The sequence below is a fragment of the Tyto alba genome, unplaced genomic scaffold (assembly GCF_018691265.1).
Source record: "Tyto alba isolate M040663 unplaced genomic scaffold, T.alba_DEE_v4.0 Super-Scaffold_16, whole genome shotgun sequence".
NCBI lineage: Eukaryota > Metazoa > Chordata > Aves > Strigiformes > Tytonidae > Tyto > Tyto alba.
This window is the reverse complement of record NW_024881278.1, coordinates 426,697-454,446: the sequence shown is the minus strand read 5'-3', so window position 1 is coordinate 454,446 and position 27,750 is coordinate 426,697. Positions and strand designations below refer to the sequence as shown.

At 43.7% G+C, this 27,750-nt stretch overlaps 2 protein-coding genes across 4 annotated transcripts; one reads left to right on the top strand and one right to left on the bottom strand.

Moving 5' to 3' along the window:
* Positions 1-234: 234 nt before the first annotated feature.
* On the bottom strand, positions 235-19,650 carry DHX57 (DExH-box helicase 57). Of its 3 annotated transcripts, none has more exons than XM_042789271.1 (25): positions 19,590-19,650; positions 19,020-19,131; positions 18,022-18,234; positions 17,213-17,365; positions 16,760-16,930; positions 15,224-16,035; positions 13,600-13,793; positions 13,338-13,459; positions 12,851-13,046; positions 11,963-12,087; positions 10,675-10,808; positions 9,946-10,000; positions 8,983-9,185; positions 7,863-7,979; positions 7,402-7,498; positions 5,910-6,083; positions 5,441-5,641; positions 4,768-5,044; positions 3,893-3,988; positions 3,708-3,791; positions 3,437-3,571; positions 2,571-2,645; positions 2,004-2,138; positions 779-979; positions 235-662 (listed from the first exon to the last, which is right to left on the bottom strand). In XM_042789271.1, exons 3-25 carry the CDS (start codon positions 18,222-18,224, stop codon positions 519-521), a joined length of 4,104 nt encoding a protein of 1,367 aa, XP_042645205.1. In that variant the 5' UTR covers positions 18,225-18,234; positions 19,020-19,131; positions 19,590-19,650; the 3' UTR covers positions 235-518. The 3 variants fall into 3 exon arrangements, with proteins under 3 accessions (XP_042645205.1, XP_032850663.2, XP_032850664.2); XM_032994772.2 differs by having other exon boundaries at positions 19,020-19,129; positions 19,578-19,603; XM_032994773.2 differs by having other exon boundaries at positions 13,600-13,784; positions 19,020-19,129; positions 19,578-19,603.
* Positions 19,651-20,563: 913 nt separating this feature from the next.
* On the top strand, positions 20,564-23,384 carry MORN2 (MORN repeat containing 2). The gene is given in 3 exon segments (XM_042789793.1): positions 20,564-21,416; positions 23,200-23,299; positions 23,302-23,384. Coding segments are annotated over 3 exon segments (495 nt in total). The 5' UTR covers positions 20,564-21,104.
* The last annotated feature ends 4,366 nt before the right edge of the window (positions 23,385-27,750 follow it).

Here is a 27,750-nt window from a genome sequence, read left to right as displayed (position 1 = left end):
TGACATGAATCAAAAGGCACTCTCACCTTTTTAAGGGCTTTGGGTTGAATTGTAAGCAAATTGATCTCTGGTCAGCTAAGACTGACTACCTCAGTAAAGTCTTGACCAAAATACAGAAGTGTGCTTAAACTAATTTGCGAGCTGCTTATGATGTCACAGGCCGAGTCCAGACATTACGATGAAGCAGCTGAGTAGCCGGTATTGCTCTGACCAGGAAACACTACTGCTAGTATATAGCCTCATGAAAAAACACTTTTACTTTCTTACTTGGAGGTCTCTGTTCCTCCTGGGAGATTTGCCATTTTTGCCATTTCCCAGAGTCTACTGTAAGCCACCTTAATTTCAACATGCAAGCTTCTCTGCAAACAAAGGACAAACCACCCCAAAAATCTGTTGCCAACTTGGTCTTGCAGAGATCAGCACCACGGTTTGGGACAACAAACACAAGACCCCGATGTTACTTGGTCTGTTCCCAGGCAGTAGCAAACCACGAGTCTTTACAGAAAGCTGTTCTTGCATTACTGCGTGGTCACAAGCTTTACAATCATACTGATGATCCGAGATCCACGGGGGCACATGCATAAATCCATGCTGGGATTCTTGATTTTATCCTGCAGCAGCTGGTCTAGCTCACAGCGCAGCTCTTTCACCAACTCAGCCACCTAACACGCAGGGGAAAACACAGAGAAGAGCGTATGGCTTGTAAATCGCACCTCCTGCATTCTACACACAAGCACGGCTCCGCAGCACTCCCAGGGTTATCCCTCCTTTTCCTTACCTGGTGAGAGGCAGCCACAAACTGTATCCATCCATCGTCAAGAGAAATGACAAATTCTCCTTTCTGCAGCTGCATGTGAACCTGCCCGCCCCCGAGCAGCACCAGCGGGTATACCGACACCATGCTGCAGTCTCGGATGAACACGCGGCTGGTCTTGATTTTCTCGTGGTACACCAGGTAGGGGCTCTCAAAGTGCCTAGTCTGGAACATGTAGACAACATCCGTGTTAAAGTGCCACATCTCCTCCTCCCTGCTCCGGCAAACGTGGACCTGCCTGCCCCCTCCGCAGAGGCCTCCCCTGGCTCTTCTACAGTGGCAAATGTGCCTAAAATGCACCTGGGTGACTAACAGGCTCCGACCCCTAAGCGCTGCCAATAACACTGCCAGTTAGCCCTTGCTCCTTCCCGCTTTGCAGTGAGCAGGTGAGAAATGAGCTGGTTCATCTGTTGATGAACTGGGGCCTCAAGGCTCCGAGTTCTCCATTTCACGCTTAAGGACATTTTCATGTGTGTGTTTGTTACGCTCTTTCAAAGCAAGAGTGGTGAACAGTTCAAAGCCTCTGTGACCCAAATACGTGGTTAATGATTAACAAAACACTTTGTAAAGTCAAATCATTTGTATCTTGGAAAAACAATGAATCATCAAACAGGGAGACAGACTTCATGAGCCAAATATTACCGTATCATGGCAGAGAGAGAAGAGCTTTTATCTAAGTATTAGCTAGTAAACTGGAAAGGAGATTAACCTCAGAGGTTCAGGATCCGTGATGAAGCAAACCACAGTTATGTCCCCGAATTATTTACCAATAAATAATATTTCAGCTGAAGAGACAAAGCCTGGGGAGGGGCAGTGGGGAGAAGACATCCACACATATGAAGCTGCTACACACATGCATGCAATCTCCGTCAATACAGAGGAGATGCCAGGGGAACTACAAGATTTTTGTGTGCAGCTTTGCAGACACAGCTTAAGAAAACATGAACTGGGGGGTTACTGCATCTGCTAATTCCACTCCAGAGGCTGGCGTTTAACTGTGTGCCTAGGAGGACACTCTTAACTCAGGAACACATAATTAGTTACAATTCAAAACGGGGCTGGTCAATCATAAAGATTTTTTTTTTTTTTCTAAACATCAGTAGGGACCCTACTGTAATCTCAACTGCTCAAGCAAAGGTGATTTCTTTTATAAATAAAAGCATGCTTTTCAGAAAAAAAGATTATTGACCTGATAATTCACAGATGAAGGGTGAATATGAACATAACCATCATTTTTGGTAACAAACTTCAACTCTTCTGCTTTTGGTTGCATTTTGACCACTCCTGTACTGGTCTTTTGGTATTTTCCCTCTGGCTTTTTCACCTGTATGGTAAGATAAAATTATAAACATCTGCTGTACCGGGAAAAGCCTTTTTAACTTATGTTTTAATTTTATCAAAACCAAAAATTCTCAGGTACTAACATGTCAAATTCACTAGAGAGATATTACACTCCAGGTGCTGGCTAACCCTGACTGTTCATTTGTAACTTCAGCCTTCTAAAAAGCTGTAATTTAAAGTAACTTCTTAAGAACATTTGCTGCTGGCTTCTGTGTGACACTAAAATCAGCCTTGTAGGAACAGCAGCAGTCTCAAACACTACAAAGCGGAGCTCGGCTGCCTGGCTCTCACACTATAAGCAGCAAGCTTTGGCAATGTGAGCCAGGCTCAAGGCTGCCACAGTCAGCCCAGACTGAAAGCAGGCCACGTGGATATGCTAGACAGCAGAAGGGAAAATGAAAAAGCGTTCTTTTACCTGGACAACGTTGGGATACAGTGCGGCACACAACATAGCTGAGATCAGCTTGATGTTCTCTGCATTTGAATTTGCCTGTGAAATTAATGCATGCATTAGGTATTCTACAGATAAGTCTATAAAAAAAGGTAAAGCCCTGCTTCTGGAATAAGAATCCCTGAAACATGTTTACTTTTATAGCTGCACTGCTGTGCTTTACAGGGGAGGACCAGTTACCGTGCCTCACACCTAGGGCTAGACCTGGGCTGTGTTTTCCCCACTATCGATAGAGCAGATCGGACACCAGCTACCTTGATGCAGTTAGTGCCAAACCTAATTGTTCCCTAACGCCTGGCTAAAAAGCAGCTTGCCCCTGAGAGAGAGCAAGCACAAGTTGTCCTGATGCACAGTGAGACTCTACAACTACCAAACCCTTATCACCTCAACACACAGCCCTAGGAGATCTCTGGCTCTGGAGCTACTGCTTTCTGAAGATTGTCCGCAACGCTGAAATATTTCACTGCCTGCTCTCTAAGGGAATTCTGTTCCTAAAATAAGGTTGGCACTAATCCCAACATTCAGGCCGGGTCAGGAGTCAGACCTTTGCCTTTCTACCACTCGCTGACTTCTAACATGTCAAGTCAGCAGTGTTTCACACATCTTCCACATCTGGGCCTGTTCTTCCCGGGCACATAAGGCCTCAGGCAATCGAGGCTAGTGCCAGCACCTACGATGTACAGGGAGGAAGAACAGGGTGATGCTGCCAGTGTGAGATGGCAAAGCCAGGCAGCTGTGGTAAGAAGCCCACCAGTCTATAGCCCACCTGGCACCCAGGTGAAATGAAAAACTGCAGCATCATTTTGAAGCCCTGAAATGCTGTGAATTACCTCCTCTCCTGTGGCATCCAGCACACCATCATCTCCTTGGGACCACTTCTCAATGTCCCTGGCTCTGAGTCCCTCCTTCACAAACCCAATGTCAGAAAGCAGTTCTGTGAATTGCCGTTTCAGACTGGCAATTTCCTAAAAACAGACAAAGGGCTGTGACGGGTGCCACACAGAGTGAGGAGAGTCTTCTTCACCAGCTGCGCATTTTCATCACTAGGACTCTGCCAGTGTCTCAACCAGCTCCTGTGCAAGGCCACAAAAACTGACTTACCTGAAGAACTCTTCCTGACAAAAAGTTCTCCCTGCAGTAGTTGTAGCTTGCCTGAGAGCCCTCTTTGATACTTAAACGCCATCCCTAATTGAAAGGGTGGGAGAAAACCTTTAATAAAATATTTCAGCTTGAATTTCAAGCACATCGCAAACCTCTGAGAGAGAGGCTACTGAATTTTAGCTCACCTTATAGGCCTGGAGAAGAGCCAGGTAGTCGCTGTTTCCTACTGCAAACTCCAACTTCTTTTTGTTCGCTTCTTCCCTTTTATCCCATGGTGACACCTAGACAGGTAGTAACAGATTAAGCATGTCTTCCTCCCACAATTTAGACAAGCCGTTGCAAGAGCTGCACAGCACATAATCTTTGGTATTTTCACAGCAGCTCACGAGTCAGAATGCAAATTTTCTCCATGGATAATAGAAAATATGAAGCATTCAGAAATGCTGGTCAACATCAGAGCACCTAAGCCCATAGCCCTATCTAATCACAGGAGATCCAAAAGGGAATTTGTGATTGACCAGCTCACAGAAAATACTTCATTTTGGGCAGACCTCTCTGCAGCTACAGAACGCCAAGATCCAGGAAAAACACCATTTGACAAATCTTAACAAGTTAATAGAGCTGAAGCTCAAACGAGAATGCCTTTAGTAGAGAAGAACACAAGCCTGAAATCCACTTGGGTCTGAGAGAGAGAAAAGGCGACAGTAACGATTACTGTTTCATAATTATTTCTAACTGCTTTTTAGATCACCATTTATTTTCAATTTGTACACCAAACTTGGACCACATGGACTGGCTGTACTTCTTAGTTCAAATTAAAACTAATATCCACTCTGTTTCTACAGTTCACTCCTAAATAACATACCTGTTGCTGCCGTATGGTTTTGGTCTTCTGCTTGTAAGTGGACTTTTCTAATGAGCACTGCATTAACATATTTTATATGCAGGCTAAAAAGGAGAATTAAAATACTCAAGTGTAGTACGCTGCACGTTACAACAGCATTTTGCTGCTGTATGAAAACATACTGCTCTCAAAGTGGGATACGTGGTTAATACTTACGAAGGGTGTCTTAAAGGCCAGGCTGGCGGCTATGGTTAGTGCAGGATCCAGGCAGCGGAAGATGGTGCCAAACAGCATTAGCTTGCCAATCCTGACATCAACAGGCAGAGAAGCCAAGTGATATCCCAGAGGGGTGAGCTTTTCATCAGGAGTTAATGCCCCCAAGTCTTGTAGTCGCAGCTTTGATGCTTGCAAAGACTCAGTTCTAGGGGGCTCAATCAGTCGTGATAAGACAGAGTGAAGACTCTGTGCAGAAAACATTTCCAGAATCTTAATTCTTAAGGAGGGGGAAAAAAAATTAGAAAGAGAGAAAATCAGCTTAGTTCCGCACACAGGACAAAAAAAGCAAGCTTTTATAAAAACAAAACAAAAAAACAACAGAAAACATGCATCTAAGAACATGCTCCCTAGAAGAGGGCCTGTAACATGTATTTCAAGTCAGGAAGCAATGTCAAATAATAGCTGGGGGGCAGAGTACCTCATCCAACCTCACAGAGTCCGTAAGAACAGATTCCTACTTAGGGTTTAACACTAAGGTTAAACACTAGGGTTTAAAATAAAGTTTTTACTGTAAAAAAAAAAATAATTTGTGTTGTTTCATTTCCTTTTTGTACAAAGGGGTGCACAGGGTGCAGCAGGGACAGAAGGGCCTTTTCCTTTACTATTTGCTCACCTTAGACAAAGTTGCTCCAAGGGCACTCTTTGTATTTCTGGTAACTGCTGTTTTATAATCTGATGGTTATAGTGATGGCTACTGAAAAGATGAAAGCAGACACCTGAGGCTACACGGCCTGCTCGCCCTTTCCTTTGCAGGGCATTGGCCTTGGACACGAATGTGTCTTCCAGGCTTTCCATTCCTTTGCTTGGGTCGTATCTATAGGACAGGAAGAAACAGGCTTATACTCACGAGTGCAGAGTGAAAGGCTAGAGGTCAAGCAGGCAGATGCTGCCAGCTTCTGTATGGACACAGTTCCCACCCCTGCAGCTGGATCTCAGTCTAGACTGGCTTCCTCCAATTTGCAGCAGTTATCTGCAGATCAAGTTCCTTCAAGTTTTTCCCATCTCTGGAAAGCTAAAGTATGCAGCTCAAGGCATAGAGCAGTTCCCCAGATCACAAAGCCCTGAGGAATGAATCCCAGTACCTTTTCTCTTTCATTTTTCCAGAATCAATCACATAGACCACATCATCAATGGTGACAGATGTTTCTGCAATGTTTGTAGAGATGATGATTTTGATAACTCCTGCAGGAGGCGTGAGGAACACAGACTGCTGTTCTTCGCTAGACAATGAAGAATGAAGTGGATAAACAACACACCTGGAAGGACAATATGACAGCATGCTCAGTGCATCTCCATCATTTGCCCTCGTGGGAACAATTTGCCTGCACACACCTTTGCCTCGCTAGTGCTAGACACTGCCCACAGCCATTCAAAAAAATGTAAAACCAGCAAACTTCTCCGCTATATCACCTTTAAGACACAGAATCACAGAACCATTTAGGTTCCAAAGAGACCCTTAAGATTATCAAGTCCAACCACTAACCTGACACTGCCAAGTCCACCACTAAACTATGTCCCTAAGCACCACGTCTACACATCTCTTAAATACCTCCAGAGATGGTGACTCAACCACTTCCCTGGGCAGCCTGTTCCAGTGCTTGATAACACTTTAGGTGAAGAAATTTTTTCTAATATCCAATCTAAACCTCCCCTGGCACAACTTGAGGCCGTTCCCTCTCATCCTGTCACTTGTTACATAGTAGAGACTGACACCCACCTCACTACAACCTCTTTTCAGATGGTTGTAGAGAGTGATAAGGTCTCCCCTGAGCCACCTTTTCTCCAGACTAAAAAAACTCCAGTTCTCTCAGCTGCTCCTCATAAGACTTCTGCTCCAGACCCTTCACCAGCTTTGCTGTCTTTCTCTGGACACACTCCAGCACCTCAGTGTCTTTCTTGTAGTGAGGGGCCTAAAACTGAATACAATATTTGAGGTGTGGTTTTCCCAGTGCTGAGTAAAAAGGGACAATCACTTCTGTAGTCCTGCTGGCCATACTATTTCTGATATATGTTCTAAGGGAAGGTGGAAGAGTTTGCAGAAGGGACAGGTTTCAGAACTGAGCTGAGGAAAAATTCTGCTTCTTTTGAAAAGTCTAAAATCTGCCATTTATAATGTCATACTAGAAGAAATCACTCCAGCTAACCTTGCCAAGGACATGTGTGTAAAAACTGTTTAGTCAAGGAGATCCAATTACATCTCCATATTACAATCGAAGGCCAAATGCAACCACAACTGAATGTGTCTCAGCAAACGTTCTGAAACGGAACAAGGGCTGAGGTGAAGTTTCCAGCAGTCCACTGGATCATGCAGAACACAAAATGGAGAACACTCATCACTAGGGTCTCCAAGAACAGCTAACCCTCCCGAGTTGAGGAGGAAAAAAAAAAAAAAAGACCAAGCCAATAAGATAGTAGAAAAGGAATTACCCTGACTGCAGTCAAAACCTTCACATCACAAGCTGTCTCACACATCTAATAACCTTTATTTATCCCGGGATAAAGACAGGCTTTCTGCAGGAAGCTACTTTTTATTTATGGGTAAAACCCGAGAGTTTTGGAGCTTTTCTGCCTTACCTCTTGCTGTGCCTGTTATTAAAAAGAGCATTAGACTGGAGCTGCTCATAAAGCATCTTGATTTCTGCTAGACCAGGCAAAAATATCAATACAGCACCTATATACATAGATTAAAAAAAAAAAAGAAAAAAAAAATCACTCATCAGAAAGGACAGCATGATATTTTATTGCTGTGCAGAAGGCCTAAGTCAAAACTCCAGCTCTGTTTTGCAATTATTGTACAAAAAAACTACACAGGCTGCAACTGTCCATCAGCAAACACTTTCCAAAGTAGACAATCCTCTCACCTTTCCCATCCCATGTATATCAGGGGCTTTGTTACTCAGCTAGAACTTTTTTTTTTTTTTTTCCCAAAATAATAACTACAGAAACTGCATGCAAAACATTAGCTTTGGGCTGTCTATAAGCACACAGCCTCCATGAACCTACTTTTGTTTATCTCTCAAGGACAATTAAATTACCTGGGGGGTATGAATGTTTGCCAGCAACTATCCACTCCAGCAAGGCTTCAATTAACTCCAGATTAACTTTGTCCAAGTCCATGACAGCCATTGTTTTCAACACTGTCTTGTTAACCCCTGGGGAAAAAGAAATAAACCACACAGTAAGTCCACCTCTTGTAAAAAACATCTGCTGGATGCACTGAAGCAGTGAGGCTGAACAACCAACCGCACTTTGGGTTAATCAGCATCTGCTTAGACCTGACTGACGTAGTTCTGTAAGTGACTCAATGCCTCACATCCCCTCTTCAATGCTTTCCTCTGTCTCAGCTCTTCCTTTCTTGTGCTTTACTGACACTCACACCTGCCCTGTGCACAGCCTAGACCAGGATTCATCCACTAGCAGAATGACATGTTCACATAGCAGCAGTTAGAGGAGCCAAAAGCCTTCATATGGCCACTTACAGATATTCCCAGGACTACCTTCTGGAGCTCTCTCTCCTCCTTCCAATGTTTCTTACACCAACGAGACACCCAGATTCCCTTACTCTTCTGAGATGCTAACTGTCTAGCAGGAATCTGAAGCTTTTAAGCAATGGCTGTCACTCAATACCACTCTGGAGCTCGCCATAAGGGTGTGCAGGGAGGAACTCTCCAGGACTAAGCACAAGGAGGATTTTGATGATGACAGAGTGGGAAGTTCACGGAAAGGTCTGCCTCTCTTATTAAGCCATTCACAGAGCGACTAAATTTCTCAGGGAAAGTTTGTCATGCTGAAGTGACCTCCCTGAAGTGGACAGATACATGCCGTACTTTAAGTAAAGCTGCTTCAGCAAGAATAGATTCAGCAAAAATATGTCCATTATCAGCTGCTAAGAACTGTTTTCAGCCAAGATCCTTGTTCTAGTTTAAGAGAACAATGGTGTTTTGTTTTGGTTTGCTGTTTGGTGGTTTTTTTTGTTTGTTTGTTTTTACCTTTTGAAGCTGGCAGGAGGTTTCAGATCTCATCTAGTAGTGACCTGCTTAACTTCACAAGTACAAAATTATATACACACATTCAACATATAATATTATATGCTAACATCCTATCATGGCTGGCAAATGTTATATGCCAATTTATTAGATTTAAGAAGGAGCTCACCTTTATATCGTGTAAGGAGCTGTTTCAGAGTTAATTTTTGGTCCGGGTCTGAATCTTTGACTACCGTGTGAGTGCCTTCCAGAACACCAGCACGTCTCAGGTCCTCTTCTACTTCTTCAAATGCAGTTCTTTTCTGTCTTCCATTCTGTTTGTTTTCTTGCTTTGTCTTGCACCTGTAGGGACTACTGTCCTCTAAAACGTACCTGAACAACAGAACATTTAGTGGTGTAGAAAGAAGCCTAACAGTCTCTTTCTAGTAATTAGCTACAGAGATAGGGTATCACAAGTATTATATATAAATCTGAGAGGAACTTTGTATAAGTAGGTTGCAAAACCACAGACAGTATCGAGGTCAAGGTGTCCTTCCATATTAGGATGTTAGTCTTTAAAAGCTGTGATGCTAAAGACTAGGGCTGCAAACTTGATCTTGACAGTTAAGTGGGAAGCTCAGAGCAACAATCCTCAAGTAATTTAAAACAGCTGATCAATCTACTGTCTGGAATATCTGAGCTGCTGTGACTCTACAGTAACTACAAATGGTAGCAGAAATCTGATACCTGAGCTGCAAGGTAGGGCTTACAAAAGGAATTGTTTGGTATCCTGTATTCTTCACCTTCGGTGATGAAATCACCCTTCAAATATCTTTTTCTTGCCACTGTATAACCACCACTGAAACAAGTAAAGCACAAGCTCCAACAAACTCTTCATGGCAAAACTCACCTTTTCTTGAGTACTTATGATATCTAATGCAAAAAGGCTTGTTTTGGCATGAGATCCTAGACCTCACTGCAGTATATGAAGTATAAGAAGTTTAAAGTTGGTGCTTTAGTAGAACTTTAGGAATGCAAGTGATGGGGGAGATTTGAGAGGATTTAAATCTGTGCACAGAACTACTGCAGTCTCAAGGTCAATGGTGCAACCTCAAAGGCTAAATACATCTGAGAATGTTTGGCAATTTCATACCTTGTAATTGCAATCACATCTTCTAGAAAAAACTGATCCACAGGAAACGTTCTACCTAAAGGAAACATGAGAATAAATCTACATGCTACACAACATGGAGAAAAGAGGAAAAAGATAGAAGACTGTTATCATTTCACATAGGTTATTATGTCACACACCGGCTTCACAGCTCTTACCTGCACTCTTCAACACAAGTTCTGTCCAGGAGAAACAGTTGATGTTTTCCAACCATGGTTTGGCAACCATGCACTTACAAAATCAGAGAGGGGCTGATACACTTATGGGAACACTTCCATGAGGCTACACGTTCATGTCATGCTCCGTGTAATAACTTGGCAATTTAAAAGGCACACTTGGTTAAATGTGTATACATCCAGCTGGATCCCCTCACTGCTTCTTTTTCACAAGGATGGAGAAGAGTCTTCAGCTGTGGTGAAACTAGCTCAGGGAACCACATCATGCTTACCATGTCACTTTTGTCTTTTGGGGAAGGAAATTCTGCTGGTATAGACACAGCATAAAAAAGGCTCAATTTCTAGTCTTTCCTAAATCTCATTGATCTTTCCTTCTAAGCCCTTGGAATCATAGTTCTTGTATAAACCATCATCTTGCCACTTTGCAAATTAGCCCCTTGCACCTGAATTGAGAAACTCTTCACAAGCAGAAATACTAAAAACAATCCCCTAAAACAATGACTGTGACAATATAATAAAAATGAATGGTTTTCACCTGGTATGTTAATGATTGGACAGGAATGAAAGTATTGAGAAAAAAGCTCTGCGTTCAAGGTGGCACTCATTAGTATAATGCGCAGGTCTGGCCTCTGAACCATTATATCCTTCAAAACCAACAGTAAGAAGTCACTGAAAAAAAAACAAGCAAAAAGACATTTGAATTTCTTCAGTGTTAACTCTCAGAGTCTCTTTTTTTCCTCCTTATTCTGTCCACCTTCCTGGTGTTTTCAAGAGCACAGCGATACCATCACAGAAGCATGAGCTTCTCAGAATGGCTGGAGGTTAATAATGCAGTAAATTAACGGAAGACAATCTGCTTACTTTTCGGTTGTTGCTTTCTAGAGTGTCAGGATTACTTGTCAAATTAATTTAAGCTACCTCGTAAATTAATTACATTAATGACAACACAAGAACATTAGACAACCAATTAACTCAAAGTTACAAATAAGTCCTTTTTGCTCCTCTTCCTCACTGGAAGAGTTATTCAAACTTATTCACTACACTGCTCACTGTATTCTTCCCTACATATTTATAGCTTTTGTGGCAAGCCTAGAAGACTGGCTTGAAGTGATTTTAGATGAAAAGGAAGAAGAATCCTTGAGAGACACAAGTCATTTTATGAGGCTAAAATATAATCTGAGCTGTAGAATAACAGGTCACAGTCAAAGCCACCACACTGCAGTGTTTCACGAGGAAAGCATCAAAGAGAAGGGTCCTTGCCACTTAGTTTACAGAGATACTGACAGACATTATCTTTTGCCTGGCATCAGCAGGTAAGTGGGGAAAATCTGGAGAAGGCTGAAGCAGGATAGGATGAGACCGTTTGTAACTAGTAAAATCTATAGGCTGAAAGAAAACATGAGCGCTTGCCCCTTGCAGGTGCTCTGCTGAACCCTGCCTGCATCAGGAGGAATAATTCCCAAAAGGGCATGTGAACAATTAGGGTATTTGGTAAAAGCTGAAATAAGGGTAGAGTAAGAACCAGACAACTGTGGTTAAAAAGTTACTTAACCCTCCAGCCCCATCCAAAACCTCTTTTCAACACCACTGCAATATGATGGCAGATCAGAGGCATAAAAATTTAAGAGATGTGCTTTCCCTGTAAGCTGCTGCAATACAACTTCCTACTGCTCAAAGGGAAGAACCTAAAACTACACTCCTTCCACCATCCCACGTTACTGCCACAGGACTGACAAGTCTGACTTCATTTATTTGCACCTTAGTCACCTTTATCATTTTGACTGTGTTTCTTCATTTGGCTTATGGGATAAGAGATTCTTTACCTTTCTTCTGTTCTTTCGTGAACTTCATCAACAATAACGTGTGTGATTCCCTGCAAAGTCAGATCTCCTTCCAGCCTTCTCAACAGCACACCGGTAGTGCAGTACAAGAGTCTGGTAGCTGAGGACTTGAAGAGTAAGACAAAGCATTTAGTTGACTTTGTGCAAGAACACAGTGCAATGAGAGTATGAGTTGCTATACAGCATTTGGTTTCAGCTGAGTGCCAGGTTTGACAGAAAGGGAACAAACAATCCCTGCTGGAGATGGGCTGAACAACATTTCTCTCTTGATTAAAACTTGGGAACACCTGCTTCTTACCAGGGGGCATTGCTAACTATAAGGGGTAAACAAAAAAATCTGAACTGTTTTTCCTGTGGAAGTTCCTTTCTGATAAATGACTCCGATCTCTGTGCCTAGAAAGATTTAGTGAATCTCTTTTTTAAACATAGTTCTTGGAAAAAGCAACCATCTTCAATGTAAACAAAATTTCACTTCCAAGTCTGAATTCAACCCCCACTTCTGGCTGACTGAAGCTGTACCCTTCAATGTCCACTTGGGAGGCAAATGGAAATAGAGACAAGTGGAAATTAAGTCAGCAGCCTTCCAGAGGACAGAAGTACTACTCATACTCTCAGATCCCTTCACCTTTCAACAGAAAGCAAAACAAAAATACAGACACAGTATTTCACTCTCATTCTGTAAAGTGGACCGTTCAACTTGAGATGAAATAAAATATAGACTGTATTTCATAATTTAATATAGAATACCGGTGATACAGACTTGCTTGTCTCACTACATGGCAGATATAGGGCAGAGATTCTGTAGGCTACAGAAGCACTAAGCACATTTTAATAGAACTAAATGAAAACGAACAAGCAAAGCACATATACCTTTACACTTTCTAGACGGATCTGATATCCAACAGTGAGTCCAACCCTTTCCGTTCTTTCTTTGGCTACACGTTCAGCCACAGAAATGGCAGAGATCCTGCGAGGCTGAGTGCAGATGATGTTTGCAACTCTGCTTGGAGATCCTTGCAATGAAGCATCCAAAATAAACTGAGGAATCTGAGTGGTTTTCCCACATCTGCATGACAAAGTCAGGGATTAATTAAAAAAAAAAACAAAACGCACAAACCCAACACCTTCCATCCATGTAAACTGACTGCATTCCACTTGAAATTTACTTTATTTCATTAGTGTCGTCCTTCACATGAAGTTCATCTAGGACTGCTGTCACTGGTCACACATGGACCACAACCCTAACCTTTTCAGGACAGGGATACGTATTTCACATTCTTCTGTGTATACTTATATACAAGTATATACTATATATAAGTATATGCCATAAAGTCTGTATGTGCAATCATACTCTTACCCTGTCATGCCGCTCACAACAAGAACTTGGTGGCTCTCCAGCAAGCCAAGAATGGTTTCTCTTTCTTGCCATGCAGGGAGCTTCTGTCTTTCATACAACATGGACTGGAAGTGCCTAGATGACTGATGCACAAAAACAGACAGCATGTCAGTAAGAACACCAGTGGAGTGGAATAGAACCATCTGAAACAGCAGCCTGTGGCTTAAATATTTATTTCTCTAAAGTAAGCATGAAAACAGATACTCTGTTCTGTACACTATACCTTTTTCAGTTGAAACTGTGCACAGACTTTAATATTTTCATTATACAGAGACCTTGCCTGTACATTATATTTTTTGGAAAGCTTTTTCTTGAGGTTCACGTAACTCTCGTTCTCCACAACAACTTGTTCAGGCTCATCTTCCTCCTCCTCTTGTGCCACCTCCCCTTCTTCCTGGGGCTCTGCCACTGTTGAAGCTTGAGACAGAAAATGTATAGTTGGGTATTCTCGTTACTAAGGAACAGGACCTCACAGCACTGCAGCAGAAACACACATGTTCCAGGAGCATTCTCAACAAAGAACCTTGTTAGACTGGAGCCGAGGGTCTGCAGGACTGCTTTTGACATGTATTTAGTTCAACACTATCAGCAAACCTCCCCTCACCCCACCAAACAAACCACAACTTCTCCAGCTCCAACCCACTTGTCACTACCCCTGCACCAGCTGTGCTCTGCACCACCATGACCTGGGTTGCCACATGGAGAGCCAGATCGGTAACTGGTTTGCCTTTCTGAACATTTTTCATGTGTCTCAGCTCCCCTCTCCAATTCACCACACAACCACTTCTACAGAGCACTAGACTGTGATGGCAGTATCCGCTTTAATTAAAACTACACTATAACGTGAAGTGTTAAAACACTGCCAAGTACTTTTAAACCAAGCCTGAAACTGGATCAGGTACTTTTGTGCCTACTGCCTATAAACTGAAGTGGGATTTGCTCCGACAGTAAACTAGTCCTTGAAACTTTTAAGGCTCTATTTATTTAAGCAAAGTATTTTATCACATAAGGAAGATTTTATAACATGGGGAAGATTATTTGGAATCTCTGATTTCAACTTCTGAAACAAAGCTGTCTTTCTGTGGATCTGTTAAAAAAAAGTAGTAATTTGTTTTACTATAACCAAACAATAGGTTGTCATTGTTTAGGTGCTCTAAAATGTGATGCAGTTGTTCTTGAAAGCTCTCTTGAAGAAAGTTTGCCTTAGATAAAAAGTTTTGGAATTGAGAGCTTAAAGGTCACCAGTGCCACAGAGTTGATGTCATCCTGCCACAAGCAACAGTCCCACCTCTCCCCCCGTGAAATCAACGTAATTGCATGCAAAAACCACAATGATACCTTGAACGACATTCTAGAACTGCCTGCAACATTTACTTAGCCTTAAATCCACCTTTACAAAATTAATTTTGAGGAGGCGTTGGTAATTTTAAAGAATTTTTAAAAAAAAAGTTTCTGAATGAGTAGCAGATGCAGCAAAGCTTGCAAACAACCTTTCTCGTTCCCTTCCAAGCACACTTCTCTGGTCAGTTTTGGTGAGCTCACATCACATCTCTTAATGGCTTTTTTATTGATTGTATGGGAATAGGTATGGCTCACTCTGCCAACCCAAACTCTTCAGCTCTGTGTTCCTTTAACTCAGTTCTTGCCAGAAGAAATGCCCTCTTATTATGAAAGGGACTTCCAGAGGCACAGACAGATTATGGATCTGGCTCACTCCATGACCTTAGTCTCCAGAAACAGATTTGGAACAAATGCCTGAATTGGGCTCTCTGCCTTCTCTTTTTCTTTTTTATTTAATCTTTTTGACTGTTCTTAACCCAGAAATTGTAGAGGGAAATTTGGCATACCTTCAGACATTTGATTTGAACCAGATGTACTCTTTGTCTGTAGCTTTACCGAAGGTGTGGCCAGCAGGGACACAGGAGGAACACTATACTTGTGGCAAGTATTTTTAAGTAATTCACTTATTTCGGATTCATCTTCTAAACAAGTCACTAGGGTGTATACCACTGGTTCACTAGACTCTGCAGCTATCAAGGCCTTTCCAAAGAGGAATTCAGCAATGTGTAAACGACAAGCAAGAGGTAGATTCTCATTGGTAGAATAAAATGCCACAAGAGGTGCTTGAAGTGGATACTTGTTTTCTTCAGGAAATCTTACTTCAAGTTCATATATGGGACCATCACTGTTAGGTCTGAGATGAACATCATCTACAGAATTCCTGGTTGATTTTAATGGGTGGTTTGAAGGGAATTCATGTCCAAATCTGCATTTTGAACCAAACCTGCAGCCTCCTTGGAGATAAAATTTACATATTTCCTTTGGAGTCTGCTTTGCTCCATCCCTAGTACAACCACCCTCTTGTTTAGATTTGGTGAGCCTGTTTGCTAGGTACTCCAATTCCAAACTAAAAGTCCAAACACGGTTTTGAATTCTTTCTACAAATTTTTCTCCATAGATTGACCGAAGGGCAAAAGCCTCTTCTTGTCTGTGTTCTAAACATTCTTCTTGACTGGCTTCAGCAGCTGTCGCAGAAATCTGCATCTTCTCTCCATATCTTTCAGTAAAGCACTGCAATAGCAAATACTCCAATGATGCCCCAATATTACCATTGCAGGATCTCAGTACTGTTCTACATCGCTCGCTGTTAAAACCATACCTGCAACAGAACAGAGACAACATGGCAACAAGTGAATGACAGATTTGTATGAAGCAAAATAACCACAGATCTGCTTGACTAGGCTTACAGTAAGGAAGCACGTATGGCATGAGATACAATTACCACTACTGGGGGAAAAAAAACCCACACCAAAATATTTCTGCTATTTTAAATGACAGTGGCAGGCAGTAATTTGGTATCTGTGAATGTCAGTCTGTTGTTGATAAGGTGACAAATTAGTTTATGTGGCAACTATCTCAACACCTTAGAATGTAGCACATGACAAGATTAGATTTCCCCGTTGAACTGTATAAATTAAACTCTTCAGAAAAAGCTGAGTCATCTCCCATATAAAAATAGTTAAGTAATGCTCAATGTGTGAGCAAAATGGATGAAAAACACTTAAAAGGGTTTGAAACATTACCTACCTGGAAGAAATATACATATAACAGCAATGCTCCCCGAGCTTTCCCAATATCTGTTTTATTGTCTTGGAGAAAAAACTGAAAACTTCACCAAAAAAAGTCTGGAGTGACTTATTTTCATAAAACCATTATTTTGAATTCATATAGTTGAGGATTAAATTTGTAGCAGATACAAAATTAACAGTTCTGCACACAGAACTTCCCTGGAGTCAAGAGGAAGTTAAAGCACTGAGGGCTTACTGTATCAAGACTAGTGATTTACCTCTTCGGGACACAAATTATTCACTGAAAAGCATCACCTGGAGAGTTTGTGCACAGCAAACGAAGACACTTCATTTTCCACAATTCTGTGCTCAGCTAGCTCAGCAGATGACCTTGGTATCACGTCAGAAACTTCCTGATCTCTTGACCAGCACTGTTCATTATCAAGGTAATTGAGTTTGTCATCGTCTTCACCAGAACCAGCTACTCTGATAAAAAGAGTTATCAAATTAAAATGAAACAATATTATACTGTTGAGTAGACACAAAACGCTGCCTCTGCAGTCTTAAATCCTCCATTTAAATGGAGGATCCTTCTACCCCTTTCCCAGAGTTAATATTGTAGAAGAACAAAGCAGACTCAAAACCAGAGGATTTGAGATCAAATTAAAAGTTAAGGGAAAAAAGAATACTGGTTTTGTTTCTAACAGTGTGCCTGTTAAAGCATGCTCATCTAGAAGAGCCAGAATTAGTGCATCTGTTTAAACTAACTCTGATTCAGGAAACAGCTCCTGCCCTTGAAGCTCTTGAAGAAGTTCTTTCACCCTTCTCTGATTCTCCGATGTCATATGTATAGTCTGCAGAGGCATTCTCACTTCAGGTCTCCGTTTTGTTTGCCCGCCTCTTCTGGCAGGGGCATTTGATCTAAAAATTAAAATAGAACACAACAATGACTTATTTGCCTGGCTCAAACAATCTTGACTGAATTTGGATGTGTTAGCACCCAACTTTGTAATTCAAAACAGGAAAACCAAAGTAAGACAAGTCCAACAGCTAAGGATTATTCAGTTGGGTTCATTCTTATGCGACCAGGATATGTGTCTCTATATATCTGTGCACACACACACACACATATGTATTATTCTATGCCAAATCCAAAGCAAACACTTTGCATGGTAGAGCAGCTCTCAGACTACAGTACAACCATGTATTTCTAAGCTAGATTGGTCAGCATAAATTCAGGATACGAAATTCATTCTAAAATGCTTATCTTCCATGGCCCAGCTTCTGCTTTGTAATACACAAAAATTAGTATCGTGCTTACTAGTGTTTTCTGGTCAAAGGTGTTCTGAAATTAGTTTATGACCAAACCAGAAAATCAGAGTTTCTAATATTATTTAAAAAACCCACTTTCCTAGCTATGTTAAAAATGTTAATCAAAAAAGACATGCAAAAGCTGCTTCATACTGAAACAGCTTCATCACCCCTTCACTCTTCTGTATATTTAAAGATGTCCAAAAACCAGCGCTAAAGCATCCCAAACATCTTTACGCCAAACCACCCCAAATTAACAGAAGGACCTGGATTCCAGTCTTGGTTCCTCAAAGAGACAAAAATCATCTCCATCATCCCAAATTTTGTTTGAACATTTCCTATTTCCACCAAGATGAGACTTGTTTGAATGGCCACTGCTGCCTCCTCCTCTTCCTCTGCCTCCTCTTCCTTTTCCTCTTCCTCCTCCTCCTCTGTTAGGCTTTCCTCTTTTCCTCCCTGCTGAATTCATGTTCTCTTGGCTGAGGAAGGGAAAAAAAAATAGCCCTTAGTTATGAAGATGATTGAGCACATTGCAAATGTCTTGGCGCACATTACGTTATTTGTTTTTCCATGTAACATGAGAAGATACCCTCTCAAAATGCAGTTAATTATCTATATGGTGGTGTATCTGTGTGCATCTGAAGCGAAGCGCATTATCGTAGAACACTGTTATACAAGTTCCATGGTTTTAGAAAATAAAAGTAACACTCCACACAGCTGTTCAACCAAAAACTGCGGGATCTCTGGCAAAAGGATGAGCCTACCAGCAACTCTGCCCAGCCTGGGAGCTCCAGTTCTGCCACTCTCAAGGAACTTTCTCGGACATGGGAGTCCAAAGGACAAGCCTTTAGGGGAACTTTCACAGCAGAAAGCAGCCTGTGCACTGCCGCTTCTTGACTCAGGAGTTTGCAGGACTGAGAGTAAAAGGTCGAAGGGAAGCTGAAGCCAAAGATACAGTTTGTTTTCACATTAACCTGCTCCTGACCCCATTCCCTTCTGCAAGCAGCTGCCCAGACGGCTGAGCGCTCTGTGGAGCCTGGACAGGAGAGTGATTAGGGACCTGTCTTGGAAAACAGAAGCCCCCCTCTTCTTCTCACAGCAGGATCTTCACCGGCTCTGATACAAGCCCATTCGTATTAAGCAGTTGTTGCCAGTGACAGAGTGGCCCAACATTAATACACGCCCCAGCATCATGCTCCTGAAAAAGGAAAGCTATTGCAGGGACAGGTGAGAAGCTGTGGATGGTCTGGCAGGAGCTTATTACCTGGATCTTTGCACTGGCACCTCCAGAACCAGGCCAAGACAGTCCTCCCACTGGAGCTCCACCAGGACCGGACAGGATGTAACATACAAGCTGACCCCGCTCAAAGCAGCCTAGCACAAGTGAGGGAGGCTAAGAGGGCGAGCACGGCAGCTGCACACAACCGCTTGCAGCCATCCCCGAGAACACGGTCACACCGGGTCCGTCCCCATCCTCTTAACACGGAGCTCCCGGCACAGAACGGTTCCGCTCCCCCCGGTCACTTCCCCGACGACCCCTCCGCCCCCGCCCCCGCTCGCCTCTCCCACCTCCCAGGAGCGTCCCACCACCAGCACCGTGGGGATCACACAGGGATCCCCAAACCTCCACTGCAGGCCCTGCCCCTCCCTCACCGCAGCGCCCCCGTCCCCTCCTCCCGCCCCCGTTGCCGGGGCCGCGTCCCCTGCCCACGGAGCCCCGCGCACCCCATTCCTCTCCGCCCCCGGCTCCCCACGGCGCCGCTAGTCCCTCCTGGGGACCCCACCGTTCCCCTTCACACCCCCACGGGCGCCCGTTCCTCACCTCCCCGCTCCGCCCCGCTCCGGCCCAGCTCCGCGGCTCCTGGCCCGGAAGCGCCCGCCTTCCCCTTCCGGGTCGTCCCCGTCCGGCCGTCAGTCCGTCCCCTCCCTGCCCCCCAGCAGCCGCCGGCAGTTCCGCCTGGCGCTGCGGGCGGCGGCGCTCCCGTCCCCCGCCCGCCCCGCTCCCCCCCACACTGTTGGCTCAGAGACACGGTTCTTCGCCCGCTGGGCAAGGAGCCCGTTAGCACGCAGCGTCGAGATGTTTGTGTTTATTACAGCTCTGGGCAGGGGAGGGTACTAGGCATCCAAAGCGGCCAGCAGGCCGAGTGAGCCACACACACCGTATTTGTCTGATTCTAAACACTCACCTCTGTACCTAACTATTGGTATTTTATCACAGTATCATCCATTGGCTAGTTTGATTCATCAATTTCATTTTAAGTCACGGGATCTACCTATATATGCATGCTCAAAAGGTGAGGGGCTTCGTAAAGAGGTGGGTAACTTAAGTTATAGAGGTGTGGTTTTCATATTATAATGAGCTGAGTTCCCTTAAAGAACACAAAAATAGGTACTTTCTACAGAATGGTTTCAGATTACCATTCTGTTGGTCATAAATCTTAATAATACGATGGTTCTATCCTGGAACTAAGCAAGCATAGATTTGTTTATAGCAATAGCGATCCTGGTTACAACACAAAACTTAGATTCTGAGATGCAGATGATATGAGAAACTTTGCTTTTTTGTCTTTTGCCAATTTTTTGCTCTTTTATCCTTTTACAGCAACATGGTGCCCCATGGACAGGACTGACAGCTCTGCTATAACGAATGGCACACTCAAGCAGCACACTGATATTTATGTACCGTTTCAAGCTGCTGTGTATTTGAATATATATATTTGAATATCAGACAACAGTTGTAAACAGTGATGATGGCTGCTTCTTTCTCAGAAGATCCTGCAGTTTTTAAAGTGTCTTTCATACTCCCAAATAAAGACAAGTGTGGCAAGAAAATCTAATTCCTTTTGCAAAACTGAGTGGGATTCAAACAGAGGAAATCTATGCCAGTTTCAGGGTGAGGGCTACTTAAATTACAAGTGACTCTGAAGCTGCACAGCTGAGTTGGGGAGGCCCCTCCAGAGATCCCCAGTCCCCTGCGCATGCAGGGTCACTGACGATGGTTGCCTTGGACTGTATCCCACTGGCAGGTCTTGAGTATCCCCATGGATGGAGACTCCACAACCCCTCTGGGCAACCTGTGCCAGGCTGGAGGTTAAAGCAAACAATTTTACCAGCAAAAACGGACTATCGTCCAAGTAACACACTGCTTTGTCTGCGTAAGAACTGCCATAGACACACAGAAGCCGCTGTAGGGGTGTTTCCTCAGGGTCCTCCTGCGGACAGCCACAGCCACCGCCCTGACAGTACACTGAGGTCTGCTCTGCCCCGTGCCAGCTCCCCAGCACCCCCCCAGTGAGGCTCAGTGGTGAAAGGATGGGTAACGGGACTGCTGCTGGCTTGCACGCCGTGCATGGCACCCAAAGGCTTCAGCAAGGCTTGCGTGCTCCAGGGGCCTATCTCTGGGAGCAATCTGTCTACAGGAGAGAGAGTCATCTCTGGGAGAAACGTCGCTGTGCAACAGAAAAAATGGATTGCACAATCTCAGAGGATTTGCCTCTCAGATGCTCTCTGTCTTGAAGTGAAAATACCTGTTTTCCACCACTCTCATTTTCTAGAGGGGCAGTGCAAAAGGACACCTGAGGGTGTGCTCGAAAGGACTGGTCATGGAGTTCACCCCAGTGCCAATGGAACTACGTATGTGGGCAGTTGGAAAAACAACAAAGTAATTTTCAGTATTCATTCATTTTAACTTACTCTGGGTTTGGAATGGAGCACGTCTCAGTATATCCCCCCTTAAAAAGACACAGAAAGGAAAATCATAACCTGAGAAGGATCAGACCAGTGCCGCACACTCTTTTTCTATCTGGGAATCTTGTCACAGCCTCGTCTGAAGACTGGAGACACTTAGGGTCTTCAGATGTCCTGCTGCCTCCGGAGGCTTCTGCAAACACACCGGTCATTGCTGGCAGGCAGGCGCTGGAGAAACACCCAGGCGATGTAGCGCTGGTGGTGCCTCGGACAGCCCAGCCACTGTGAAAGGCCTGCGTGAAAGGGCTGTGCTCACACAGGGGCTAGGCATGGCCCTCCTGCACGTGTAGATTTGCCACACACACATCCCACAGTGAAACAGGGGAGCTCTGACCATTGACAGATACACCACTGTTTGGCTGCCCTTGGTTATGCAGTTCTCCAGGAATGAATTAGTAAGTATAGGAAGATTGCTTTTGTTGATGCTGGAGAGGAGGCGGTCCTTAAAATGAGAAATAAGGCTCTGCAATTAGCAAACAGCATCTTGTGGATTTATTAGATCTAGTCTGGCCGTTTTTTCAGTCTCTTACAAAAATATTGGTGCAATGATAAGAATTAAGATTATGGCACAGAAGTGCTTTACAGCACAGATTTAAATCCTAGGCCATGGCTTAGTGGCCTAGGCTGAACAAATAAAAGACTTGTTCTGCCTTGATCCACAGAAAGAAATTCCAGAAGATATAATTAACCCCTCAGGCTGTCAGGGTAGGTGAGTTATTTGCAGCGCTGGGGACAGTAGTTCCGTGCAGCATAGATTGTTAAGATCCAGGTGGTCCTGATTTGAACTTGTGATATCAACTAGCTAAAATGATGATGTATGTATACCCCTGGCAGCAGAGATCAAATCTTTGCCAGCTACTGCCGTTTTCACCATGGAATTAAGACTTCTCTTTTTGACACTGCTTTGTGACTGTTAATACGCGCCACTCCCTGACAGCTCAATACAGGCTATTTTGCCAAGTTTCAGAATTGCTAGTTTCCACCCACTCAAGTGAAATAGGCATCAGTTCACCAGATCACTGTGGATTTCATGAGAGAACATAAATAGGCAGCACCATAGCAACTTGCTGTGACTGCTACGTGGCTTCATTTTTTAAGGCAAACACATCTCCAGTAACTGATTTTAAAAGTTACTTTCTCCTCACTTGCAAGGGATGCTGATGCATAGACATTTCTTCTTTATAGTAGTTTTTCAGGTATAATGATGAGCTTGATCAGAGCTTTCAAAGATCAGCAGAAATATGTGGTCTATGAAGATGGAATTCACATGGCAATTACATTTTTTCCTCACAGGAGGCTGTAAATCCTTGCACTTTGTCATAAGAGCACGTAGCAGGATGGGGAAAGGGTAAGAGATGATGGATTTTTACAGCAAGGAGATTCAATGTAACTGACTGCATATACTTACCCATCTTTAAGATGGCCCTAATGAAAGTCAGGATAAACTTCACAGGACTTAATTCCCGGTAATTTCAAATAATGACTGGGACTATGAAGTTTTTCCTGTAGAGGATACATGCTGGGAGGATGTTAGTATAAATACAGTTTTCAAATAAAGGAATATATTCCTTGGCTGTCTAACCTGTGTGCTTTCTGGGTCAAAACTTTTATAGGCTACAATGTGGGAGAAAGTTAAGGCAGGTACTTCTACTATACTGGCAAGGTTCTGATTCCTGACAACTTGTTTATCTGTGTAGTGCATACATCACCATGCTGCCACAAACTGCATTTTCAACAGGCTGGATTTATGTCATTACAGGATGGAAAGTGAAGGAGACTGTATAGATGAAAATGGAATAGCACATTTCATGGTTTGGCAGCAGTGGGACTGAAACAGAAATTGAAAATGCAGCTATTTGGCACGGACAGTAGCACGGGTTAAAGGCAGCTCTCTGATTACATTCTGGACTCAACAGCTGTGACCAGTTTTCAACAGGCATTGATTTCTTCATATATTTATTAAAATTAACCCCTGAGGATGCATGTCAATAGTAAATAAAATGAAGTTTGTTTTCTTTTCAGACTGATTAGTTGAAGTGTCCTCAGTGAAAACCTTAAAGAAATGAAGTTGGATAGGGTGAATTTATAAGCGGAGCGGTTGATGACTAGAATTCTTTTTTTTTTAATTGTAACTTGCCCTAGTAATGTCTTTCTCCCCAAGTTTCAAAAAACCTGTCATCAACACATGAAGCCTAATTTATGCTTAACTTTTGTAACTTTCCCCAGGAAACAAACCTCACCACCCAGCAAAGCTTTTGCAAACACAGTGCTCCTATGATCATGCTTACCCTAAGCTCGCTGCTGCACAGTAGGGTCAGGGCAGAGAGCAAGTACAGATGTAACATGGTAGTTACTCCTCATAGGTCAAGTCCATAATCCCCAGGCGCTGATACCAGGCTGCTCATGGACAGACCTCTACCACACACCAAAGCTGCTTTGTTCTGGGAAGTAGATGGGAGAACGCACAGGGGAGACCAGTCGTTGCCACTGTCCCATCAGAAAGTCTCGTGCAGTGAAAAAATACTTGTTTGCATTTGGTCATCAAAGGCCTCTGTACTACGAATCTAAATACTTTGCTTTGCAAAGCAGAAAAACTGCTTTCTAGTTTAAAAAAATAAGTCCACAACATACCCGTGCTGTCAGGAAAAAATGTGTGTTGAGTCTTTGCTTGCCAGATATTTAATGGAGTTTTAGTAAATACCTGTCCTTGCCTCCATTTGCAGACACAATGTACAAATGCTGTTCCTTCAGAGGTGCCTTCAAATACTCAGTTTCTTTTGCTAGGAATTGGAAAAGCCTTGGGCCCCGTGCTTTATTAGCAAAGAGAAAAAACAGCACATTGTCATCAGACAGAAACATACTGGGCCATCTGAAGCAAAGCAGCTCATGGGTCATTTGGTAATATAACACCTTTCAGTCATTTTTCTTAAAGCTGCCTGTAGGAAAATCTCTATTTGAAATGTTTTGTTCATAGATTTGTGAAGCTAAATGTTTTTATTTATTAAAAAAAAAATAAATCTTTCATAGCTTGAGCTGTTTGTTGAATTCACAAGTATCTTTGACCCACAAAAAAAATGCACTTTCCAAAAACCTCCTTCAGAATTATCATTTTATTTTGTTCAATTTTGGTTTGCTCCTGAAATAGCCAGCTCCAAAAAAGAAATAGTGTCCTCCGTCCCTAACACTCGACTTCAGAGGTAGCAGCCTGTTAAGCCATGAGCCTGTCCTTTCAGCTCCTTTGCTAGGGCTCCACATCACCACATTTATCCGTGCTGCACAGCAGTTATACTGATTTAAGCTGTGCAGTTTTATATTTCAGGTTTTCTGCCTGAAGGGTATCTTTGAAGCAGATCTTTGTCTTTCAGGGAGAAATTAGTCTGCCTTTTGTTACTGTTCCTCCTCCTTTATGTCTCCCTGCCCTAATGCTTTGAGTAACTCACTGGACTGGCTCAAACCCTTTCCTGACATCCCAGGCTTTGGGTTACCTGCATTCTCCCCACGCTTTTTTGATGCCCTTCAGAGCAAAAAGCCCTGCAGGACTTTAGTGAAGAAATGGAGCTGGCGTGGAAGGCTACTGCCTCCCACTCTCCCACCTCCTTCCAAGCCCTTATTTATTTTTATTCAAAGGAAATTTTTCACGATTTAACAAGCAACGGAAAATACAGAAGTGCTGGTGGTTGCTGTTCCCATGCTCTGGCCACTTTAGCAACCTTGCTCTTGGCCCCTGAATGAAAGAAGGGGAACTTGGCCCTGGCATCCCTAGTGGGGCCATGCACGGTAGGAGATTGAGGGTGTCAGAAAAAGTGGGGAGGAGCTGGCCCCGTCTCCCTGTCCCCAGCTGCAGGCTGCCTCGCTTGGGTGCCACAGGAGGTACTTAAGAGCCTCTGAGCTTGGTGAAGTAGCAGAGACTGCATCAGAACCTGGCTCTCACCACATGGTCCCCTCTGCCCATCACTGCACAAGGCTTCTCACCCTCCCTTCACAGCAGCGTGCAGTTCTAATTAAAACGGAAAAAAGCCAGTATCATCTTCTTCCAAGAGCACAGTCCTGATTTTTGCATGGGGATGCAAGGATGTGACCTGAAGATTACATAATTAGAAGACATTTGTTATGCTTGCGTTTCAAATCAGTGATTAGCATGTGACAGTCCCATCCTGGGAAACGTCAAGCCACCATTGCTTTCCTCTCTCTCTCCTTTCTTGCACAGTGCTAATTCCCAACTCTGGCAACCGCCAGTGCTGAAGGATCTTCAACTAGCCTGGGGTAAGTTTAAAATGTACTCAGCATGGGATGAAAAGTGGGATTAATAATACCATTTTTCATGTTCTTGGAAAAAGCTAGAGCCGTAGCTATTTAATATTGCATGTGCAGCACATAAAATGGTATTTAAAGTATTTTGCATCTTCAGTGCCCACAGTTATTTCCAGCTGATTTCTTCTAAGATTGTGCATGGAGATCTAGCTTCTTAGTGTGCTGAAGAATCTTGTGAGGCTGCATTTGTATTAAGGTCTATAAAATACCAGGTTAAAAGACCTTTTTTTCTCTTACCACTTAAGAGCTAAATCAAGATATCATGCTGAATTGAAGTATTTGAATAACAACTCCATTAGTTACCTGGAGACAAAGCGTGAGAGTGATGAGAGTAAATCACTGATTTTTTGCTCTCTTTAGAGGACTGGGGGTTGTTCTCCAAGTGGGCTATTTAAAACAGCCAGCGATCTCAGCTGGCAGGATATAGTCACCAGGAAGATCCCAAGCATTTATTTAGATCTGTGGATGTTTAACAACTGAAGCAGCAAAAGTGCATATGGATTCCCCTGCACTGTTACCCATGTCATGATTTCAGAAGCAGAATGAGACAGAAAACCAAACAAATAGTAACAGTTGTCCATCAAGGCTAGGCTGTAAATGCTTTACTGAACTTTGCCTGTTAGCATGCTGATGCTTGGGGTATTTGGTCGGTCTTTTTAACAAGTGGTCCTCTGCACAGTTGGTTGTTTCTCCCAGTTATGCCAGTCCATGTGGGGGGAGCACTGGAGGGGTGAGCATGGTTACACAAATGCAGTGCAGGCTGCAGGACCTGCCTCCCCTCCCTCCCCCCACGCACAGCTTTTGTGGGGGAATCCCACCCCTGTGCTGGCTCAGTGGCACCTCACTCCAGTCTTCAACCCCATGCTTGGGGCATAGCTAAAGAGGGCAACCCACTGGCACATTCCTGTCCATCCACACCTTCTCCCTTGGGGATCTCATGGGAAATGGGTGCTGGATCAGGCTCTGTTAACTTTCACATGCTGCCCACGATGTGCTGGGGGAGCTGCAGTGCCAGCTGCTTGCGCAAGACACCAAGATAATATTCTTTGCTGGACACCAGTGGCAAGAATCATGGTGACCACTAATGGGAGAGGTGGCACTCAGCTTCTGTTCTTGGGCTCGGCAGATTTAGCAGCTGGGAGGAAGATAGGGACAATAGGGAAAAATACTTCATTTTGCCATGATGAAGGAATCTGGTGGCTTTAGCACCCTGAAACTGTTCTCTGGGCTTTTCTTCAGAGATGTCATTCTGTCTTGAGGAGAGCTGCAGGAAGGTAAATGAGTTTCAATGCTCAGCTCTGAAGAAACAAGCACGTCTTTGCCATTTCTTGTCCCTAAAGCAGGGGGGCCATGGGCTTTGGTTATGGGACAAGACAGTCTGCTGATGGCTTCATGTGACTGGGTGTTGAGACTATCCAGTGGGGATCTTGCAGAGGAACAGCAGCATCTCCTTGATGATGAGGAAGCTGCCCTGTGGTGGGCTGACACATTAGGCAAACCTTGCATTTGCTGTGGGTGGGGGCCGGATGGTGGTTTTGGAAAGCAGCCTCATGGAGGGCTTGCTCTGGCTGCTGATGTGCACATGCGTTCATGTATGTGAATATGAGAAGGGGTTGAGGGTGTGGGGCTTGCTCACTACTGAGAAAAAAAGTTTAAGGGGGATTACTCTTGCAGCTTTTAATTGCCTCAGGGTGGGCTATAAAGCAGACAGAGTCCAGAGCCTTCCCAGAGGTGAACAGTGAAAGGCAATGAGCACAAGCTGCCGCAAAGGGAAACCCTGACTGAATGTAAGGAAAAATATTCTTCCTCAGGGTACTGGAGGGCCCAGATAGGCTAAGAAGACTCCAGTGTGCGAAATATTCAGACTTGAGCTGGATACAGCCCTGAGGAGCCTGATCTAGTTTGGAGTTAGCCTTGATATGAGCAGGAAGTTGGAC